This window comes from Trypanosoma brucei (genome assembly GCF_000002445.2).
Source record: "Trypanosoma brucei brucei TREU927 chromosome 11 chr11_scaffold01 genomic scaffold, whole genome shotgun sequence".
In the NCBI taxonomy this organism is placed as follows: Eukaryota; Euglenozoa; class Kinetoplastea; order Trypanosomatida; family Trypanosomatidae; genus Trypanosoma; species Trypanosoma brucei.
The window spans coordinates 5,071,047-5,090,682 of record NT_165288.1 but is presented as its reverse complement, the minus strand read 5'-3'; the positions used below and the strand labels follow the sequence as shown (position 1 = coordinate 5,090,682).

The 19,636-nt window shown below is 39.7% G+C and overlaps 1 protein-coding gene and 6 pseudogenes across 1 annotated transcript, besides 7 other annotated features; all 7 read left to right on the top strand.

Annotated features, from left to right (window-relative positions):
* Positions 1-8: 8 nt before the first annotated feature.
* Positions 9-29: a sequence feature (AT_rich).
* Positions 30-79: 50 nt separating this feature from the next.
* Tb11.14.0023 lies at positions 80-1,524 on the top strand (annotated as a pseudogene).
* Positions 535-559: a microsatellite.
* A 117-nt stretch (positions 1,525-1,641) lies between the features above and the next one.
* Positions 1,642-1,662: a sequence feature (AT_rich).
* A 1,017-nt stretch (positions 1,663-2,679) lies between these two features.
* On the top strand, positions 2,680-4,194 carry Tb11.14.0022 (annotated as a pseudogene).
* Positions 3,976-4,040: a sequence feature (T-rich).
* Positions 4,195-4,228: 34 nt separating the features above from the next.
* Positions 4,229-4,250: a sequence feature (AT_rich).
* Positions 4,251-5,809: 1,559 nt separating this feature from the next.
* On the top strand, positions 5,810-7,333 carry Tb11.14.0021 (annotated as a pseudogene).
* Positions 7,334-7,908: 575 nt separating this feature from the next.
* Tb11.14.0033 lies at positions 7,909-8,288 on the top strand (annotated as a pseudogene).
* Positions 8,289-10,038: 1,750 nt separating this feature from the next.
* Positions 10,039-11,493, top strand: Tb11.14.0019 (variant surface glycoprotein; the record flags this gene model as incomplete). The annotated part of the gene is made up of 1 exon (XM_824692.1): positions 10,039-11,493. The coding sequence occupies one exon, from the start codon at positions 10,039-10,041 to the stop codon at positions 11,491-11,493; it is 1,455 nt and encodes a 484-aa protein (XP_829785.1).
* A 234-nt stretch (positions 11,494-11,727) lies between these two features.
* Positions 11,728-11,816: a microsatellite.
* Positions 11,817-12,761: 945 nt separating this feature from the next.
* On the top strand, positions 12,762-14,260 carry Tb11.14.0018 (annotated as a pseudogene).
* Positions 14,261-17,245: 2,985 nt separating this feature from the next.
* On the top strand, positions 17,246-18,660 carry Tb11.14.0017 (annotated as a pseudogene).
* A 26-nt stretch (positions 18,661-18,686) lies between these two features.
* Positions 18,687-18,710: a sequence feature (AT_rich).
* Between the last annotated feature and the right edge of the window lie 926 nt (positions 18,711-19,636).

The window sequence follows — 19,636 nt, the reverse complement described above, 5'->3', positions numbered from 1 at the left end:
AAGAAAACTTTTTATTTTTATTTTTTTAACCCATAGGAACTACCGAAAAAAAGTTAGAAATATTTTGGCTAAAAGACCAATGAAAAACCGTTACGGTCTTTACTTGCGAACATTGTTATTTTCACTGGTTTAAACTTGCTTAATTTGTCGCTATGCTGCCGCTACAGCTGGAATGGGGCTATTAAAAGTGGTTTGGCAGCCCGTCCGCGAACTCAGCGAAGAACTAAACACATATGCAGGCGCAGCAATGAAAAGCAGCACCGACCAGTTGAAAGCAACAAAAAACAGTAAATCAGCAGAGCTGCGAACGGCAATTTACCTAGCCCAAAACAGCGGCACCGAAACAGTCAGAAAAGTCAGTTTCCTGAAAGCCTATATAAGTCAAAAAAACAAAGCAATCAGTCACCTGAGACAAACGGCGATTCCACAGGCCATAAAAGCCGTTGCGCATGCAGTGTATCTGAAAGGCAACCTTAACGAGTTCCTTAACGTGATGACTTCCGCCAAATGTAATACAACAACAGGTTTTTTTGAAACAACAACAACAACAATAGCAACAGAAATAGCATCTGACATTAGTGGTACGCTGTGTAATCGCAAGATCTCCGAGGCTAGCGCAACGTACCTGACAACCTCGGTGCTAAGAGACCAAGGTTTTGACAACCTTCTTTCGAGGACGGAAGACGCCGACAACAAGCCGCCAACACAGCCGCATGTAACATTCTAGCTGGCGGCGCCAACAAGTATGGAACGGCGGTACTAGATAACACCCTCAAGATCACAGCAGGTTACGTTACGGTAGCCACGTCAGACACAACAGCAACTCTGGAAGACCTAACAAAACTCAGCAACGGTGGCGTCGGCAAGCTGGCAGCATTCGTCAATTTGTTCAATGCAAGGAAAGGAATAGAAACCAAACAGTCCGAAAACTTTAAAAACACAACTGGCAAACCAACATAAAGAGCGGATATACTGCAAGCAGCCAAGAGCGTTCTTCTGACTAAAGAGGAGCAAAAAACCAAAAACGGTAAAGCGGAGCTGGTGCAATTACTTGGAGGCGACGAAGAGAACAAGATTACCGATACCCTTAAACTAGTCGACGAAGAAACGATCCCGGAAGGCATCAGCGGTAACCCGAAGAAGTAGAAGCTGTCCCAAATTGCAGATGAAAACCTGTCAAATCACCATTCTCAGCTATTACGAAATGCATCTTTCCGACACGATCGTCAAACTGAGAAAAACACTGGCGCAGAAAGAGGCAGCGAAAAAAAAGAAAACAAAATCTCAGAACAAATTGGCAACGAAAAAGTAGACCCCAAAACGTGCAATGCAGACAAAAACTGAAAATATAATGAAAACATAAAATAGGGACCAAAATGCGTATTGAGTGAAGACGGCGAAAAAGGAGATGAAAAAGAAAGAAAAGAATCTGCAGGGAAAGATGGGAAAGCTAGAAATACAACAGGAAACAATTATGCTGTCATTAAGGCACCTCTTTTGCTTGCATTTTTGCTTCTAGTATAAAACTTTAAGGATTTAAAAGGGTTTTCCTCAATTTTGAGATAAGTTACTAATTTTTATACCATTTGATATATTTTAACGCCTTCTGTCAAACTTTTTCCAATTAGTATAAATTTGAAGAAATTTAATAATTAAAAAATTGATGTGAAAGTGGTCTATGGATGTAAAATTGTGTGGTTAAAGAGTGTTACAAATGAGTGAATCTCAATTTTTTTTATTTAATGGATGTTAGTTATGATCATGATAATAATGATAAGAAATTGCTGTGGGTCGAAATAATCATAAAAATAGAGGCAGTTAAAATAATGGAAAGTGATCAATTGGAATAATTAACTGTTCGAGACAATGACGGAGAAATTAAGGAAGACGAAATATGCTCAGATTCAAACGACAATATGACGATGGTCTTCATACACAAAAAAATGATGGAGGAGACGAAAAGGAAAAGACAGTGTTCAATGTAAGAGTCAAATCGAGTCGCTCCTAATACAAAGAGACCAGCGATAGGAAAGATAAATGATGGGACAAACAAGCGAAATAAAGTGACAGACTGCGACAACACAGCTTTCAAATTAAAATAGTGCCCAAGGATTACAAGGAGTTTTCTGTGACGCGCATTTCACACAGATATGGGTAGATGCAAAAGCTGTGATGATGGTATTGGCTGCTGTTTTAAAATTTGGTGGTATGTCCTAATGTTAAAAGTTATGTTCTTACGGACATGTTGATTCACAGAGAGTATGTTTTTTAACTTTGGCGGATAAATAGTCGGGAGAAGTTGGGTTATTTTGTAATTGAGGGAATGAAGGTGGGATAGAGTACTGTAAAAGGGTATGAACTCTAATTTTAAATCCAAAGGTAAGAAACGGCGAAAAGCGTGGTAACAACCGCCACTTCACAAACCTAACTGGGACCTTAAGGACCAAATCATGAGCGCGGTTTTGATATTCCCGAAACAAGCACAAGTGATCAAAAATTTACCACCTCATCGGAGCCAGGTCGAGAATATGGCTGGCCATGATGACAGGCAGGTGCCACTGCAAACCAGAAGACAATAAAATCAAAAACAAACCACTAAACAACGTAACTCCTCTTACCACCAAAACCATCAAGGAAAAGCACAAAAACCCAACAAGATTATATCAACATTTTTGGAAGATGCATATCATAGCACTACTGGTGATAACGTTACTGCTAGCCTTACCTAGAAACGAAGCAAACGTTGCAGCGGGAGAGAATGCAGCCCTGTTCAACGACCTATGCACAATAGTAAGCGTGGCGGATTCAGCGATAAAGCTAGGATCAGAAGCAACAAAAGAGAACCCAGTAACCAAAAAAGTACAGCAGATAAACATGACACTATATGACGCAGAATGGCGGGGAATATTCAAAAAAAAGACGCCACCGGATTCATGGGAAGAAACAATACCGGCTGACCTAAACAAAATATCCGGATGGGCGGAAAGGTGGCCACTTTGGCTGAAGGCAGCGAAAGACACGGAGGTTGAGAAAACTACGCTGTTAACAATGAAAGAAGCTGCCGCTGACACATTAACAGAAGAGCAGAAGGAAGAACTGTGGCACACGATTCAGGGCGGAGCAACAAGGGCGGTGGTACTACAAAAAGAACTAACTGCGCTGTATGACAAGGAGCAGAGTGCCAACACAAAAGCACTAACCACTAACATACGAACGGCAGCTTTCGGTACTGCAGTCGCATGCGGGGGAACCATAGAAGCCGACAAAGCATTCTTAGTTGCAGCGGCAGGGGACCCGGAGACAGCGTCCACAAACACCCCAGAAGCGCTACAAACCAACACCGTAGTTGCAACCGCAATATGCGTATGCAGCGGTTCCGCCAGCCTAACTAGGGCCTGCGTAAACCCGCAGACCGCACTAACAGACTGAACCAGCGGCAAGGCCGTTGCAGATACTCAGTGGAAACTTCTGAAAAGGCACTGCACGCACAAAGCTGCCACAGCCAATTCCGGCTGGTGTGCTAGCAGCGGCAATGGCTCGGATCCACGCAACAGTCAAAAGCGAACCCGGTGCGACGTACCTAGGGGCATGTTGTCAAAACAGATGCGACGGGGGCCAAGCCAACGGACAATGTGTAAAGTTCACTGGTGACAGCGCGAAGAGCACGACGGTGTTCGACACTCTACCATGGGTAAAGAAGGTAAATAATGCGATTAAAACTATAAGGCAAAGCGAAGAAGCGACGCGACAGGCCAAGATAATAAAAGCCCAGCTAGAAACCGAGCTGTCAGCAATCAGAGCGTCTGTAAACAGCATCATGCACAGAAGGAAAGTAAAAGATAGTCGGCAAGCGGCCGACTCAGCAATAGGACCGGAACGATACAGCAAAACATGCGAAGCTCACCACGCCAGCAAAGACAAATGCACGAAGGCTAACTGCGACTATAATGCAAGCGCAGAAGAGGTTAAATATAGAAAATTAAAACAGAAAAAGAAACCAAAACAAAGAAAACAGCAGAAAATGAAGCAGAAACTAAAACTGAATGGGAAAAACTTAGAAATGATAAAACTAAATGCGATGCTGACATAAGCTGTTAATGGAAAGATGAAACTTGCAAGAATTTCACTTTTCTTGTAAATAAGAAATTGGCTCTGAGTATGGCCGCTGTATTTATGGGCTTGATAGTATTTTAAGCATTCTAAGAATTTTTGCTTGATTTTATGAAACTTATAAAAATAATTAATATTTTCTTTGTGAGAGATTTTCCTAAAATTGCTAAAATTTGATATATTTTAACACTTTTTAACGAAAATGTTTAAATATAAAATTTGAAAGAGTGTGTATGAAAGTGTCCTATGGGTGTAAAGCAGAAGGGTGATATGGTATAAAAAGTTCTATTGTAGATTTGTTAATTTTGTTTACTGTATAGTTATTAGTTGAAATTAAAATTGTAATAGAAATAGTAATAATGAGAGGAGAGTATTTTGAGTGTGTGTATATACGAATATAATAATAATGGTGGTTATAAAGGACAACTTAAAGTCCTCAATTAAGGAATTTAACACAATTGGTAGGTTTAAATTAAAAATAGAGAGTGTTAAAATGAATGAAAAGGAAGGAACACGAATAATGAGAAATATTATTATAAAAGAAAATTTAGAGTAAAAGATTATGCGTGACGTCAAAGAGAAAGACAAAGAAGAAACTATCGAACAAAAAATATAGGCAGCCACAATGCCAAGACTTGTTTTCCCGGCTGCAGCAGACGTAAAGACAACAATACACGGCGAATTAGTAAAAAGGGCGGTTCTAGTCAATACTCCAGTAAGGCGAACCGCAGATAGAAATGGAAACACCTATATGAACAAATGGAAGGAGTTTTGTAGTGGAAAAAATGAATGTAAATATCTCTCTTTTTCTGTATGGGTATACTAAAAAGATACCAAGAGTTTTAAGGTGTGAATAATTGACACAAGAGGTGTCGCTGATGCGAAAGCAATGTATCATATTTAAAAAAGAGAAGAAATGAAAGCGTAACTTTTTGGAAACAAGTTCCGTATTTTAGACTCAATGTCACCTATTAGACGGAAAATGAATAAAAGAAGAGGCAGAAGAACAATTGAATGCGGAAAAAAAAAGCATCGTTAGCTGGTAATTTAACAGGTGTGCAAAGCAGGACTGACATAAAATAAACGCCATAACATAACATAATATTTGGATTTTGAGCCATAGTGATGTGTGAGGTTTTCGTACTTGGACAAAACGTTTGGACTTGCCGTTGGCAGAATATACGCAATAGATATAGAAATATAATGGAATTAGTATTAAAAGTACATATTCTTTTACTAAGCTGCGTGTAGGTGAAAGGCCACCTGAAGGCGGCCGACTGGCTTGCGGCTGCGTACAAACCTTTCCAATCGAACAAAGCTGTCGTTGAGACAATTAACAGAAAGGCTTAGTTTAAAATTTTCAAAGCACAATTTAAGAGATAAAGCACAAAAAGAGGTGATCACAATTTTCTGTTGAGGATTTCGGCTTTAGAGGTAATATTGGAAGGCTACTGAAATAGATGTTGCAATAGCTCGTGGCTCTGTATAAATAGAAGAAGGCCAGCAAGGCCTATGTATAAGCCTTCCATTCAAAACTAGGTCTTAAAAAACCGGAAATAACAGCATTTAAGTGTACCATACATTAAGAGAAAGGGAAAAGTAGTGTAACTTCTGTGAAACGAATATGGCCAGCTAAACCCAACGATATTCAACCCAGACTTTAAATCTAATTTGAATCACTACCTCCAAAGGGAGTAACATGATTAGAACAGGCCTTACACTATTTTGACTAGTGTACATTAACGCACACGAGGGCTCAGCCAGTGCAGGTGATGCACTAAGCAGTGCCGCTGCACAGAAAACTTGCGATTTCTCTGCTAAAGCAAAAAAAGCCGCAGCTCGGAACGCGGCTAAAGCTGTCAAACACAGCTAGCTATCTGAAAGTAATCAACGCTGCTACAGCAAGGCTAACTGCATGTGCAGTGAAATCACCGGGATGGGCAACGCAACCTCTGATACTGGCAGCCTACCTGCAAGGCGAAGGCGACCGACACCTAACTGAACCCACTTCAAAAATGACAGCAGCCGTAAAGGCTGCAGGCCAAGTCTCTTACGCAAGTGGCAGAATAGACGAACTAATGCTCTTGTTCAAGAATGCGCAGCGCACAAACCCATCTAACGGCTTCTGTATTTCAGCACGCACACAGCCAAATACGGAGTCAAACGAAGCGGCTAGCAATGGCTGCAAAGCCACTGACTTAACAGCCGAAATCCCCGACGCCACAAACTTACAAGAGGCGGCAATTCAAGTGTTCTCAGCTTCGACCGCCCTGACGGGAGCAACAGCAAACAGCTGTGCTTTAACCGCAGCTGTCCTAACGGCTTACAAAAAGGATACCGGCAACATGCTGCTGCTGGAAGGTTTAATAGAAATAGCAAACACCGGGGGCTTTGCAACAAACAACATCGAAAAAGCAGCAACGGAGACGGATATACTCAAGCCGATAGCATCGTCTTACACAGCAACACATAATTACTTGTCTGCGACCGATACAGCGCAAACGCTCGACGCCGACGGACTAGAGAAGCTATTGAAACCGGACGCAGTAGGTAGAAAGCTCAAAGACACAATAAACTCTTTCTACCAATACAAGCCCGCCAAAGAAGAAAACGACATAAAGAAAATAGCAACCGAGCTTTTCAAAATACCAGCCAACGGCAGCGACAGTGGCTTCGTAAAAGCTCTTAAAGGGGACAAAGCACTAGCTCCGACACGTGGCCAAATAGACCTACAGCTAACCATGCAGCTAGACTATCAGCAACTAGCTCGCAAGGAAGAAAAGAAACTACAAATTTTAAACAAAAAAGCAAACAAAAAAGCTCCAGATTACCACAAGGAACTTTCAGAGGGTTCTTAGGCGTAAAAAAGCAGAAGAAACTTGAAGCAAACTAACAGAAGTTGCTGCATGTAACGCAAATCCTATATGCAGTTATAATACAACAGAAACCGAACAAACCAAAAAATGTAAATTTGATGCCAAAAAAAGCGACAGCAACCGGCGTTCCTGTAGCACAAGCTCAAAAAAAGAAACAAATACTGCTTCAGAGAGGTGTACAAAACATAAAGATAAAGCAAACTGTGAAAAGGAGAATGAGGGACAAAAAACCTGGTGAAAAAGCTTATTGTGGATGGATTGAGGATAAATGCAAAGATTCCTCTATTCTAGGAAACAAACAATTCGCCATGATGGTTTCTGCCGCATATGTGGCCTTGCTTTTTTAAAACAAATTTTTCCCCCTCTTTTTTTCTTTCTGAGATTTTTATATATTTTAACACGTAATTTTCCCGGGAATATTTTTTTTTGGCCGTCTGTGCGTGTAAAATTTTGTTTTTGATAGTTAAAAAATTTCTTTTATTTTCTTGTTGTTTTTTGTCTAACAAACCAAAAAAGAGGGTAGGCGGTAGGTAGGGAGAGGTATGGAGGGTTAGGGAGGTTAGGAAGGTTAGGGTTAGAGTTATTTCTCCTCTTACTAGTAAGTTTTTTTACTAGCAGTGAAGCGTTGTGACTTTAGTTTTTTTAAATTTTAATGATGAAGCGGATCTTTTTTTTTATGACAACCCTAACCCTTATTCACGCAGCAAACATCCTTGTTTAAATTAGCCGAATCTACATCACTAGCAGCTTGTTTCGATTTAACTTTTTGAGCTTTTATGAATTTAAATTCTGAGTTTTGGGCTGCGAGCGGCCTAAATCTTTCGGTATACGCTGGCGGGTGGCAGTTTCGCCGCGCGAAACGATTTGTTTTTAAAGGGGAAATAAGGAAAAAATACTAACATTTGGGGGATGGCCAATTATCAAAATTAGAAATCAAAGAGCGGCTACACAATCTGTCGCTGGAACCCAACAGCTGAAGCCGCTCAACTGCTAGAGGTCCGTTTTCAAACCGAAAATCGACGACTGCAAAAAGTGCACGTTGAGTGAGGAAATCAAGAAGAAAGTAGAAAAAGAAGCAAACTAAGAAGGAGGGAATGATGGGAAAAATAAGAATGGAAAGACATGTGCTGATCCTAATGCACATACGGAATGTGAGGCGGCATACAGTCCCAAACCAGTAGGAAAAAACAAATTTTGTGGCTGGAAAGGAGATGATGCAAGTTGAGGTGATAAAAGTTTCAAATTCCACTCTTCCAGTTTCTCGTCAATAAGAAATCGGCTCTAAGTATGGCTGCTGCTTTTGTACATTTTATAGCATTTTATTATTATAAGGATATTTGTTTTATTTTATAAAACGAATAAACCTTATGAAACTTGGACATTTTTTGAGAATTTACTAAATTTGCTAACATTGGATATATTGCAACACGTTTTTGATGAAACTTTGCAAAATTTCTTAAATATTGAAAGAATGAAATTTTTAAAAAATATGTAATGTATGAAAGTGTTTTACTGTGTCCAACACCTTCACGATACTATTATCATAGTGTATAAAAAATTAGGGTTACACTTATTTACTCTTTTAATTCATTTTTTGCTGTAATACATATTAAAGATGATAATAGTAATAATAATAGAAGAGTTTTGTGAGAGTGTGTATATACAAATATTATGTTAAGAGTTCTTCTGAAGCCAAGATAGGCAACGAAAAATAGTAGCACGTAAGATATTGAAGTGTGTGCAGTTGTATTAAGTGAGTAAAGAAGTTGGAGGGCGAGAGCTCGAGTAATATTATTAAAGGACAACTCCAAAAGAGAAATAATTGGGTGGTGATAAAATGTGCATAGTTTTGTCCACTGATATAAAGCTGGTAATCTTTGTAAACTAGAATGTGATGAAGGAACAGTAGGGGTGATCCGAAGTAAAGTACACATGCGCAAGGGAGTCGGTATGTAATCCGTATGGATTGAAGCAGCTGTCGGAGAAGAAGAAAAGTAAATATAGAGTGAAGCAAATAGACGCACGGTACAGAGAAGCACAGAATGAAATTATAATGTAGAAGTCTGTTCTCCGTATAATACTCAAAAATGTATAGATGTTATTGAAGAGAAATTGATGACTGTTTTTTGTTATATGATAGAGGATCTTAATATTAGATGTGAAGAATAAAGAGGACGGAAGGAATGAGTAAGTGTAATGTACTGCCAAAGTTTCCCTTTTATTAGATACATTAATAGGCGTTAATTCATATATATGCCCACTAATATAATATTATTGGGAGAATATTTTTAAAAATAGGACTACTAATTGATTAAAGTGACAAAATATGAAGAATTAGACGCGAAAACGTCTTTAAAAAGTGCGTATATGAGCCACTGGAGGATTTTTATGAAGCTGAGAGAATAAACAATAGTACTCCTTAAATTGCATTATGGTATAATGTGCAGACGTTAATATTCTTGATGGGGCGACTAATCCATGTAAAATAAGTCACTTATACACATCTAACGGCGCCAATTAAAAATTAAATACTGCGAAAAAATCCGCCCTCAGCGGTCGAAATTACCAAGTCTTCAGAGAAGAAGACATTAAGGAAAACAAAAGCTAACCCTAAACAAAAATAATATTCGCGTTCGTGACAAGAGACGGCCTTGCCATGTTATTACGTCGGCATATAAAAAAAATAGCGCTAGATAAAATAAATAGAAAAACATTGTCTTTGAGTCCTCATGGAGATAAATAGGTTTCCTATTTTCAGGACACTATGTACCAATTTCACAAATAAAGAATATATGCTGTAGCTATAGTTATAAAACAACATAAATTATAATTAAAAAATGCAATCTATTCGTAAAAGCAGGTGAACTTTTGTCATAATTACTATGGAGTTTTATGGTGAAATCGAGCTTTTTTATAATTTAACAATATATAACAAAAACTTGTTGAAGGATATTATGTGTGAAAGTCACTACTTTCTTTTAAACAAAAGCTGTAAGCTCCCAAGTTTACATTTGACCAACTTCTAATCCACAAGCTTCTACAAGACGACAAGATGTTGGCAAACTTCAAGGCATTGACTTTCGTAAGCATAGCCCTTTGCCTACCAGTTGTAACAACTTCAGCTGTAAAAACACCAACAAAAAAGGCTAAAAGCGCATGCGACGTAGCAACGCAGCTGCGGCAGATGGCGGACTCCGCAAGGACCAAAATCACATCCACACAAGAAGCTGTCAAGACGATGCTGACTACAGCTTCTAAGCCTGACGTCATCGCCAACGGTGTTAACACAAACGCGGGCTGGGCAGCAGCTTATCTGCGCTCAATTTATATTCAAAAAGCCGCAGAAGCAAACGATAAGCTAGCCGCAAATACCCCAGCGTTATTAAAAGGCATCGAAGCGCTGAGCCGGCTCGCAGGGAGCCAGGAAGCAATCAGCAGACTCTCACAGCTGCACCTACAAGATCTAAATATGGCCACAGCCACGACAAGCACGGCGACAGCGACAAAAGGCCAACTCAAGCCCAAGCTGGACGCGGCTCTTAAAGCTCATTGTGTCGGACAGGACGACAGCAGGGAAAAGGACTCGAGCACCGACGATCATAATGCAGACCACAAAAACGCCATAACGATAGTGACAGTGACACCAACACCACCAGGAAGCGCGCTCGGCACCTACCTAACAATATGCGGCAGCAACTCGGTCAGCAGCGGCGCACCAAACACGGCAAGCTGCACTTCAACCCAGGCAACTAACATAGGATTCAAAGGAGGGCAAGTATTCACGGCAACGGTAGCAGTTGCCCACACAACAGGCGACTCGGCCCCGCTTGCCTACAACGAAATCGGCGACGATGCGACGACGCCCAATAAAGCGACAATAAAAGCAGAACTTGCGCTGGTACTTGAAATGGTTCACGCTGCAACACAACTCGGCACGATAACACCACCTGCTACCATTGAAAGCGCCTTTGATGCCGCTTCCGCAGGGCACGCAATAGCCAAAGCTTTGGGAGGCCACGAAGCGACAGCCGAGCAACCAAATTTAAAGGAAAAAGTTAAACACACAACCGAAGAACTTTTCGGCAAAGAAAGAAACTCAATCAAAACACAAATAACCCAATTACTGAACACCTTTCAGCCAAGTAAAGCAGCAGGCTCAGACGGCGCTAAAAAACTTGATTCAATAAACGCCCCTGAGGAGCTGTCAAAAGCAGCGACGTATTACACTATCAAAAATTTTATCGACGAGGAAGAGCAAAAAAAGAAAAACCAAGAAAACCCCTCTTGCCCAACCAAAACAGGCAAACTAGAAGAACCGAAAAAATCAGCAGACGAATGCAAAAAGCATACAACGGAGCAAGCCTGCAAAGGTGAAAAAGGTTGCGATTTTGATGAGAAAAAAGACCCGAAATGCTTTCCAAATAAAAAAGTGTCTACAACCTCAACAGGGAGAAGATCTATTGTAATCAACGCTCTTCCTTTGCTTGCAGTTTTGCTTCTAGCATAAAAAATTTAGGATTGTTGCTCAAAGTTATAAAACATATAAAAATCTGCATTTTTGCCAGAATTAGCTGAACTTTTAAATTAGATAAATTTTCACTCTTTTAATAAAGCCTTTGCAAGTTTTAAACCCCCATAAAATATTAAATTTCTGTATAAAGTATTGTGGTAATAGGGTATGAAAGATGGGTAATTTTCTAATTTATCATTATTTGTTTATTTATGGATATTAGTTACGGTTATAATAGTGATAGTAATGATAATGATGATAATATCAATAGTAAGATAGTAATAGTAATAATATTTTTAATAGTGACGAAAATAGTGGTATAGTGATTGAGAAAATGTGTGTAAAAGAAATATTTTCAAATTATAAACCTCAAAGAGAAACAAAGAAATAATGACACAGAAGATACGCAGTTTCAAAGTCATGCATTGCTATGGACATGATCATACATAAAGAGACGCTTGATGGAACAGTGAAGGAGAGAAAGAGTCTATACTACAAGCTAAATAATTTTTCTTCATTATCCACTGCAGCATAAGTAGCTATAGAAGAAGAAAAGGAGGAAAAGAGAGGAGAAAATGCAGAATAGAATGGAAGAATAAGAGACACCACAGTGTGGAGGGTGGGGTGCAATGTATCAAGAAGTGCAAATGATTTTCTACATTTCACTAAAAACTGGATAGATGGTATTTTAATGATAGGCACCACTTTTTATTTAATTTGATGGCGGAACCTAGCGTGCAGCAGAAAGTACAGACGCTGAAGCTGTTGGTAAGGCCAAATAAAGGCTTTTTAAACCCTTATATGATCTGTGAAGCAGTGGCTACAGGGGAGAAGTCTTGAAATTTGGACAATACCGGAGGCCGTGGTAACGATCACAGTGAAGCTCCTTAAACAGTGGGTGAAAACCAGTATGAAGAAATGGCTGTAATCGTAACACAGCCCATCCAAACAAAGGTCGCCGGCCACAACGGTAATAATCAAGTAAAGTATCAAAGTTTCTTTCTTCTCCGGGAACCGGCACCTAAGATCTAATTTGCTGCACAGAGCACAAGCTAACCACTGCTTTAGTCCAAAGAAAACAAAGCAATCCAACTTCAATTTTGGTAGATGCCAAATGACTTGGGTAGGCAGTGCACAAACGCAGGTAATGGCTGCGAACCGTCAGAAGCAAACCATAGACAACCAAATGAACTCTCGATACGGAAAGATGTTTTTTCTCTTATTTTGCACTCCAGGAGGACAGCCAACAAGACTAGCACCTTAAAATGTTTCTTCTAGCTGCGATTCTAGCAGCAACGACACTGTTTCTAAGCAGGGGTTCAACACCAACACATAATGCCATGAAGGAGGAAACATGGAAACCGGTATGTGAAACAGAAGCAGAACTGAGATAACTGCCGAGCATGGCGCTAACAGCTCTGACACGCAGTCAGGAAGAGGAAGATAAGATGATAACAACTGGATTAAAAGCAATGCTTTACGCCGAAAAGACAGCCAGTACAGCAGATAGTTTAAAAATGTCAGAACTAGCGGCTGCCATATTAAAATTGCAGCAAACACGCGTAGCAACCGCGAAGGTTACTACACGACAGCAGTTCAAGCTCTGACGTCAACACAAGAGCTTGTTGGGCAAATCGACGCAACGATAACAATCTTCGGTAAAGCATCTAAAAACAGCAAGTATTGCTTGGGGAACAGCAATGACTATGGCGACGCAGCGAGCCAAGCGCAAGCACACGGTTGCAGTGGTAAACCCCAACAGATCACCGCATCAGCACCTGCGATAGGCGACGGCCTAGTTATCCCTAAAGGCTACGCTAAGCTAAAAAACATTGTAGGCGACAACGGCGTAGAATCAACAGGAAACCTTTGCGTGTTCACACACAGCGGAAACGATCACAGTGCATAGACAGCCGCTACATCCAGAAAAAAGCTACTAGACGGCATCTTCGACTTTTCAACAGCAGATGAGGTACACAGAAACGGCTTTACAGCTATCGATACAGCCTCGCACAACCGCCAAGCGGACACACTAACAAAAACAGCGTTCTTAGACGTCAAAGCAATGAAATCTGGCCATAAACAATCTGCCCAAGCGGACGAGGTAAGCATCCTCAAACAAGCAGTAAACAGCGGCGAAGCTAAAACGGCAATTAAACAACTCCTAGCAGCAACAGAAAAGAAAAACAAACCAGGCGCCCACGAGGAAAAAGCAGAGCAAACAGTTAGCACTACTTTAAAAGCATCAGACAAAAACTTAGACAACCTGTAGGAAAAGATTAAGAAGGAACCCGTAGTGGATAGCAAACAGACCCTCGGAAAAAATACGACAATTGGAGACATAGACAACGCAGAAGAATTACAAAAAACGATAGCTATCTACGATGCAGCAGCCAAAAATACTATCCAAAAGTTAGAACAAGAAAAAGACTCAACGAAAAGCGCTGACTCCAACAGTGAAACAAAAAGTGACGATCAATGCAAGGAACACAAAGACAAAGGACCCTGCAAAAAAGCGGGATGTAAATTTGATAAAGACAAACCAGATTGTGAAAAACGCTTTCCAGAACCTGAAACAAAAACAGACAAAAAAGATGATAGAGATGAGAAAACTACCTCAACTTGTACAGGCAAAGAACAAAAAGAATGCGAGAAAGCTACTGATTGCAAATGAGATGGAAAAAAGTGCAAAGATTCAAGTTTTCTTGTCAATAAGAAATTGGCTTTGATTACTGCTATATTTGTGAGTTTGTTAGCATTTTAGCGTTTTTTTATTGTAATTTTTTAAGGATTCTTGCTCAACTTTATGAAATTCATGGTGCTTTTTTGTGATAATTTTCTAAATACTGCTATATTTTGATATATTATAACACTTTTGTACGACTTTTGATAACTTTTTACGACTGCATAATTTGATATTAAAGTGGCCTATGTTCGTAAAGTCATAGGGTGACAAGATATCGCAAATGAGTGCTATTCTAATTTGGTTCATTTGTTTTTTTTGGATACTAGTTGGGTTATAATGTTAATAATCGCAACGAATCATGGCAACAACGGTAGGATAGTGTTGTGCATGTGTGTATATACTACTATAGTTAGTGGTGTTGTGTCAAAGACTAAATTTTTAGGTAGAATAGAAGCACTTCAAAATGACAAGAATAAAATGGAAGTAAGTGATGGAGTTAGGTAGCTTGAGAAATATTATTAAAGGGAAACGCAGATAAAAATGGAGAAGATAGAATATTTTCAGTTTCTGGTGCAAAAAAAAGAGGATTGGAAGCATAATAGATGAGTAGATGATAGAGAGTTATATGAAGAAGTGACGTAATTTAGTTTTTACGTTTAATACTGTCTCTACATTATCCGCAAAAAATAGATAACGAAGAATAAATAGGGGGAAATAAAAAACAGATTGAAACAACGGGTTGAGCTACAGAAAAGCACAGATATGATGAAAATAATACCTCGTGATGAGAATATTGTGTACCATATTTCGCTCGGAAATGAATAAATAGAACTACAGAGATAGTGGAGACTGTGTTTTTAATCTAATTGCGGATCCTAATGTCCATCTGTGAAGAAGTAGGACCAGAAATAAGTAATTGTGTAAGAGTAAGGGGGCCTCAATAGTTTCTTTTTATCAGACATAGTAATACAAACAACATTCGTAAGAAAAAATATAATATTATTGGAGGAAACTTTTTTACTGAGGAGTATCGATAGATTTCTGTGTTCAACAAAAAAAGAATAAGAACGCAGAAAGTTCATTATGATCTTTATAAAGTATAGAGAATTTATAAGTAAGGCCTCACACTGCACTGTCAGTGTTACAGACAGCCGCTGACACAATTTCAATAGAAAAAATACACATAAAAGTTGTCGCTGATGAGAAACCAATGGACCGACTTGAAAAAAAAGTGAAGAAGGAACTTCACATACACAAGTTACTAAAACTTAAATTCAACATAGAAAAAACCAATGTGATCACAAGCATAAGTGAAAGCCAAGTCGTGCTCGTGAACAGGCCATATGTTGCTTTGTTATTTTGAATAAAGCGAAAACATCTAAATTAGATGACTTTAGAAGGTATTAGTGAACATAAGGTTTAACTTTTTAGATATAAATATGGTATAACATGGTTTGTAATTAAGAAATTGATATCCACGGCTTAAGTGACTGTATTTGTTCACAGCTATTATTCAGATGCGTTTCTGCAGCACTCTCACTTCGTAATCGCCACATATCACTGAAAAAAGTAAAAAATAACAATTGTACGGTACCAAAACCCTCCCTAAACAATACTCGGCCGTGACAACCAATGCCGAGAATAAAACAATGACTAAACTGCAGAAGTCCCAACTATATGAGTTTAGCCAGACGAAACTTAATACCTATAAGCGAATTCACAGCAGCAGCGATAGAACATCAAGAAGAGGAATCAAGCCCGTAAGAAGCTATCCAATAGACAACCGAAGCAATGGGCCCCCAATAAAAAAGCAGGCAAAGACCGCCTCTATGGCCTCAAAAACTTTTAAATCTTTTACCGTGGATATCGCCTAAGGAGTAAACTCATCGCACATGGAGAGTGCCGTCAGAAGCAATAAAAAACAATTAAGCTTCTATGGCGCCGCTTGGAAACCGTGATGAATTAAAACTAAGCACAGCTCCTACAACCCAAAAAGAATTGTTCAAGTGCCATAGGACGCGCACAATATGTAAAACTATTTCAGATTCCAAAACTCTCGAAAACCTAAGCGCAACGACAGTAGTATCCGTCTTAACAATAGCTGTCGCTGAAAGAAGCACGGAATGCACTGAAAAGTCAACTATAACCAAGACATGCTACAAAACCAAATTAATTGACAAAGTACTCAAAAAATACACCTCAACAGGTACCAGGTCCATAAGGTTGTGCGAACCCTTTATGTCGATGCGGGTCATCATTAGCTACCGGCATTCTAAGCCAAAGCGAGCAACTACCGCCGATAACATCAGCTTTTCCTAACAGTGGCAATCCAGCGCATGAATAAATTCTAATCTTATCTTACCAGCAACACACAAACCCTGGGGCGGAATTAACGCCTATGGCAACCAGTAAAGGACACCTCTTAGTTTTACTAGCCGCAAAAATCAACGATGTGAAGGTTTAGGCAAACACATGACAATAATAGCCAACTGCGGCGTCAGTGCCGCCGCGGGCAAGTGCATAACGGAGTTCTCGGTTATACCGATCACACCAGAGCCGTGCCCGATTTAAACAGTGATTAATGGCATAGGAGTAGTGGATGGAGATGCAGTATCAGCAATAGATTTGAAACTATTTTTAAAGAAAAACGAAAGTTTCTCCAAAGAACGAAGTAGAAGTAGTTGCAGTGGGCACGGGGCGCACAACCGTTTTCACCAACGCCACGGAGAAGCTAATAGTGGCCACAATACAAGAAAATCATACTATCATCTACAAGTGATCGGTATTTTTGAAGCAGACATAAAGCGCAGACAATGTAAACTTCGAGGGAATTTCTGGCTGTATAGCAACCACTTCGGAACTAATACACAGGAGCTCTGTAAAAGTCAACAGAACCATCCCTTTTTCTTGATAAGACACACTGTATAAACCGAAGCCACATAGACACGCCCTCAAACTTACTGCAAAGGACTCCACTAGTCAACCAAAAACCTTGAAAACCCGAATACGGTGGCAACACGTCAGTCTTCAGACAGGGCCAAAGAATTTCCAAAGACACAGACAATGATGCAGGCGACCATTTTCGCAGCTGCGCTAGCGGCAACTGTTTTTTCCCAAGCTACGTCGACCATCCAAGACGCCATGCACAAGGAGGAGGATCCCTGCGCGGCAGCGGATTATCTTAATGCCCTAGCTAAAAATGCTGAACTAAAACTTAAAAACCAGATAGACAAGGCCCAAGCAGACTTGCTTGAAGCGGCTCGGCTGCGAGTGGCAATAGCCGCACAAGCAACAAACTCGCAGGTAGGGGCAACGTTGTTGGCGATCAAACTGACGGCAGCAGCAACAGAAGCTCTCAATAAAGCTAAAGCAAACTACGATGCAATAGTCACAGGGATCAGCGAAGTCGAAGAACTAACTGGAACACACGGCCTATTGGCAGAACTTTAAAAGCTAAAACTGCCGAACAAAGACGGTGCGATAGCGAACACTTTTCTCGGTTCAACAAGTAGGCACCTCACAGTGGAACTGTCAGCACCGACAAAAGGCGAGTGCCCAACCGGAGAAGGCACTAGAAAGTCGCAGAAGGAATTAAGTGCAGCAGCGGCCAAACCAAGCCGACTACCGATCAACACTATAAAGGTAAAACCAGCAGGCACCAAGCTAACCGACGATCTAACGATCTGCGAGACGGACCGAGCAGCAGCCTTCCTGACAGCAAGCTGCCGAAATGAAGAAGGCAGCACAAGCATAAGCTTCAGAGGCGGTGGGCTGTTAACGCGAAAAGTCAGCACATTGAAAAGAGATGTAGGCAGTACCAGCGAATATGACACATCGAGCTTCCCACGAAAATAAAACTAACAAAACTAAACAAGGAAGTGAAGGCAATGGAAATAGCAATGAGCGATCTAACTTATACACGACAAGGACCGAAGTTAAAAGAGCTACTTACAACAGGGTCGCCTACGGTAGCTATTACAATGGCTTTAAGAGAAGAAAAAGCGACGCACACCACAGGCAAGGGCAAAGAAGAAGCATACAAGCTACCAACACAAGAGTATGGAGTATATCAAGAAAAGTCGAGGCAAAAATGGCAAAGCCGACGCGGGAATTCAAACCAACCAAAGCAGCTACAGGAGTTAGCGGTGACACACAGCTTCAACAGATAAACATCAGTGGATGACCTAGCAGCAGCAGAAGCATATTATACAGTAAGAAGGTATATTGAGGAGGAGGAAAAAAAAAAAGAAAAACCAAGCCAGTTCCTCATGTCCCTCCAAAACAAACAAGGCACCATAGTCACCCAAATCAGCAGACGAATGAAAAAAGCATAGTACAGAGAAACCCTGCAAAGATGAAAAAGGTTGCGATTTTGATGAGAAAAAACGGAGGTAGAAAGATGCTTTCCAAAAGAGAATTCGTCTACAACAGCGAGTAATTCTTTTGTAATTAAGGAGCCTCTTTTGCTTATAGCATAACACTTTTAAGAATTATTGGTAGAAGCTTTTTATTAAATTTTATAAAATTTGTGAGATTTTGCTGTTTTGGAAGAGTTTTCCAGAATTTGAGATACATTAACACTTTTGTAAAACTTTTCGAAATGTACAAATTTTGAAAATAAAAAAGTATAAACTTTGGCATGAATGCAGTGTATAACTGTAAAGTAATAAGGTTTTAAGGTATTAAATTTCTACTTTTTGTATACTTAGCTCATTTTATTTTTCTATTTTTAATTTTAGGGTTATGATGATAATAATAATAATGATCGCGGTAAGTGCATACCAACATCATGATAAAATGGTGGTAGCGGTTGAATGAATGACAAAAATAGAAGCATTTAAAACAATGACAATGGTGAAGTGTGAGTAAGTGAGTAAAGTGTGTGAGAAAAAGAGAAATATTACTAATGGGAAGGTAAAAAGGAGGGAAGAAAGAAAGGAGAAGAGTGCTAAGATGTAATATGCGCAGTTTAAATCATAAAATTGACTATGGGCATCATTTTACAAAAGGAGATTGTAGAGGGGATAGTAATGTAGAGAAAGTGAGAAGTGCACAAAGCAAATAAGGTAGCTAACACTGACACTAAAACAAAGAGAAAGTTTAAGTCTAAGGCACCCAAGGCCATCATTGTCCATATGTTATCAAGAACCGTCAAAAAAAGCATTATTTCTTTTCAGCGTCCTATCATAAATAAACGTAAATCTTAAAAGAAAAACCAAGCTACAAAAGGAGATAAAATTGATTTGAAACTGCGCATTTTATGTGAATAAAGGGTTCCACCAAAAAAGGAAAGATAAGCACTTGATGATTGGAACAAAACATGCGACGCCATCGAAGGTTAGCACCAAAGTTAGGAAGGATAACATTAAACAAAGAAATAGTGTATCCAAATGGCAAATGAGAAAGCAAAAAAGGGTTCGTTGTAGCATCACAAAGGAGTGTATAAACATTAAC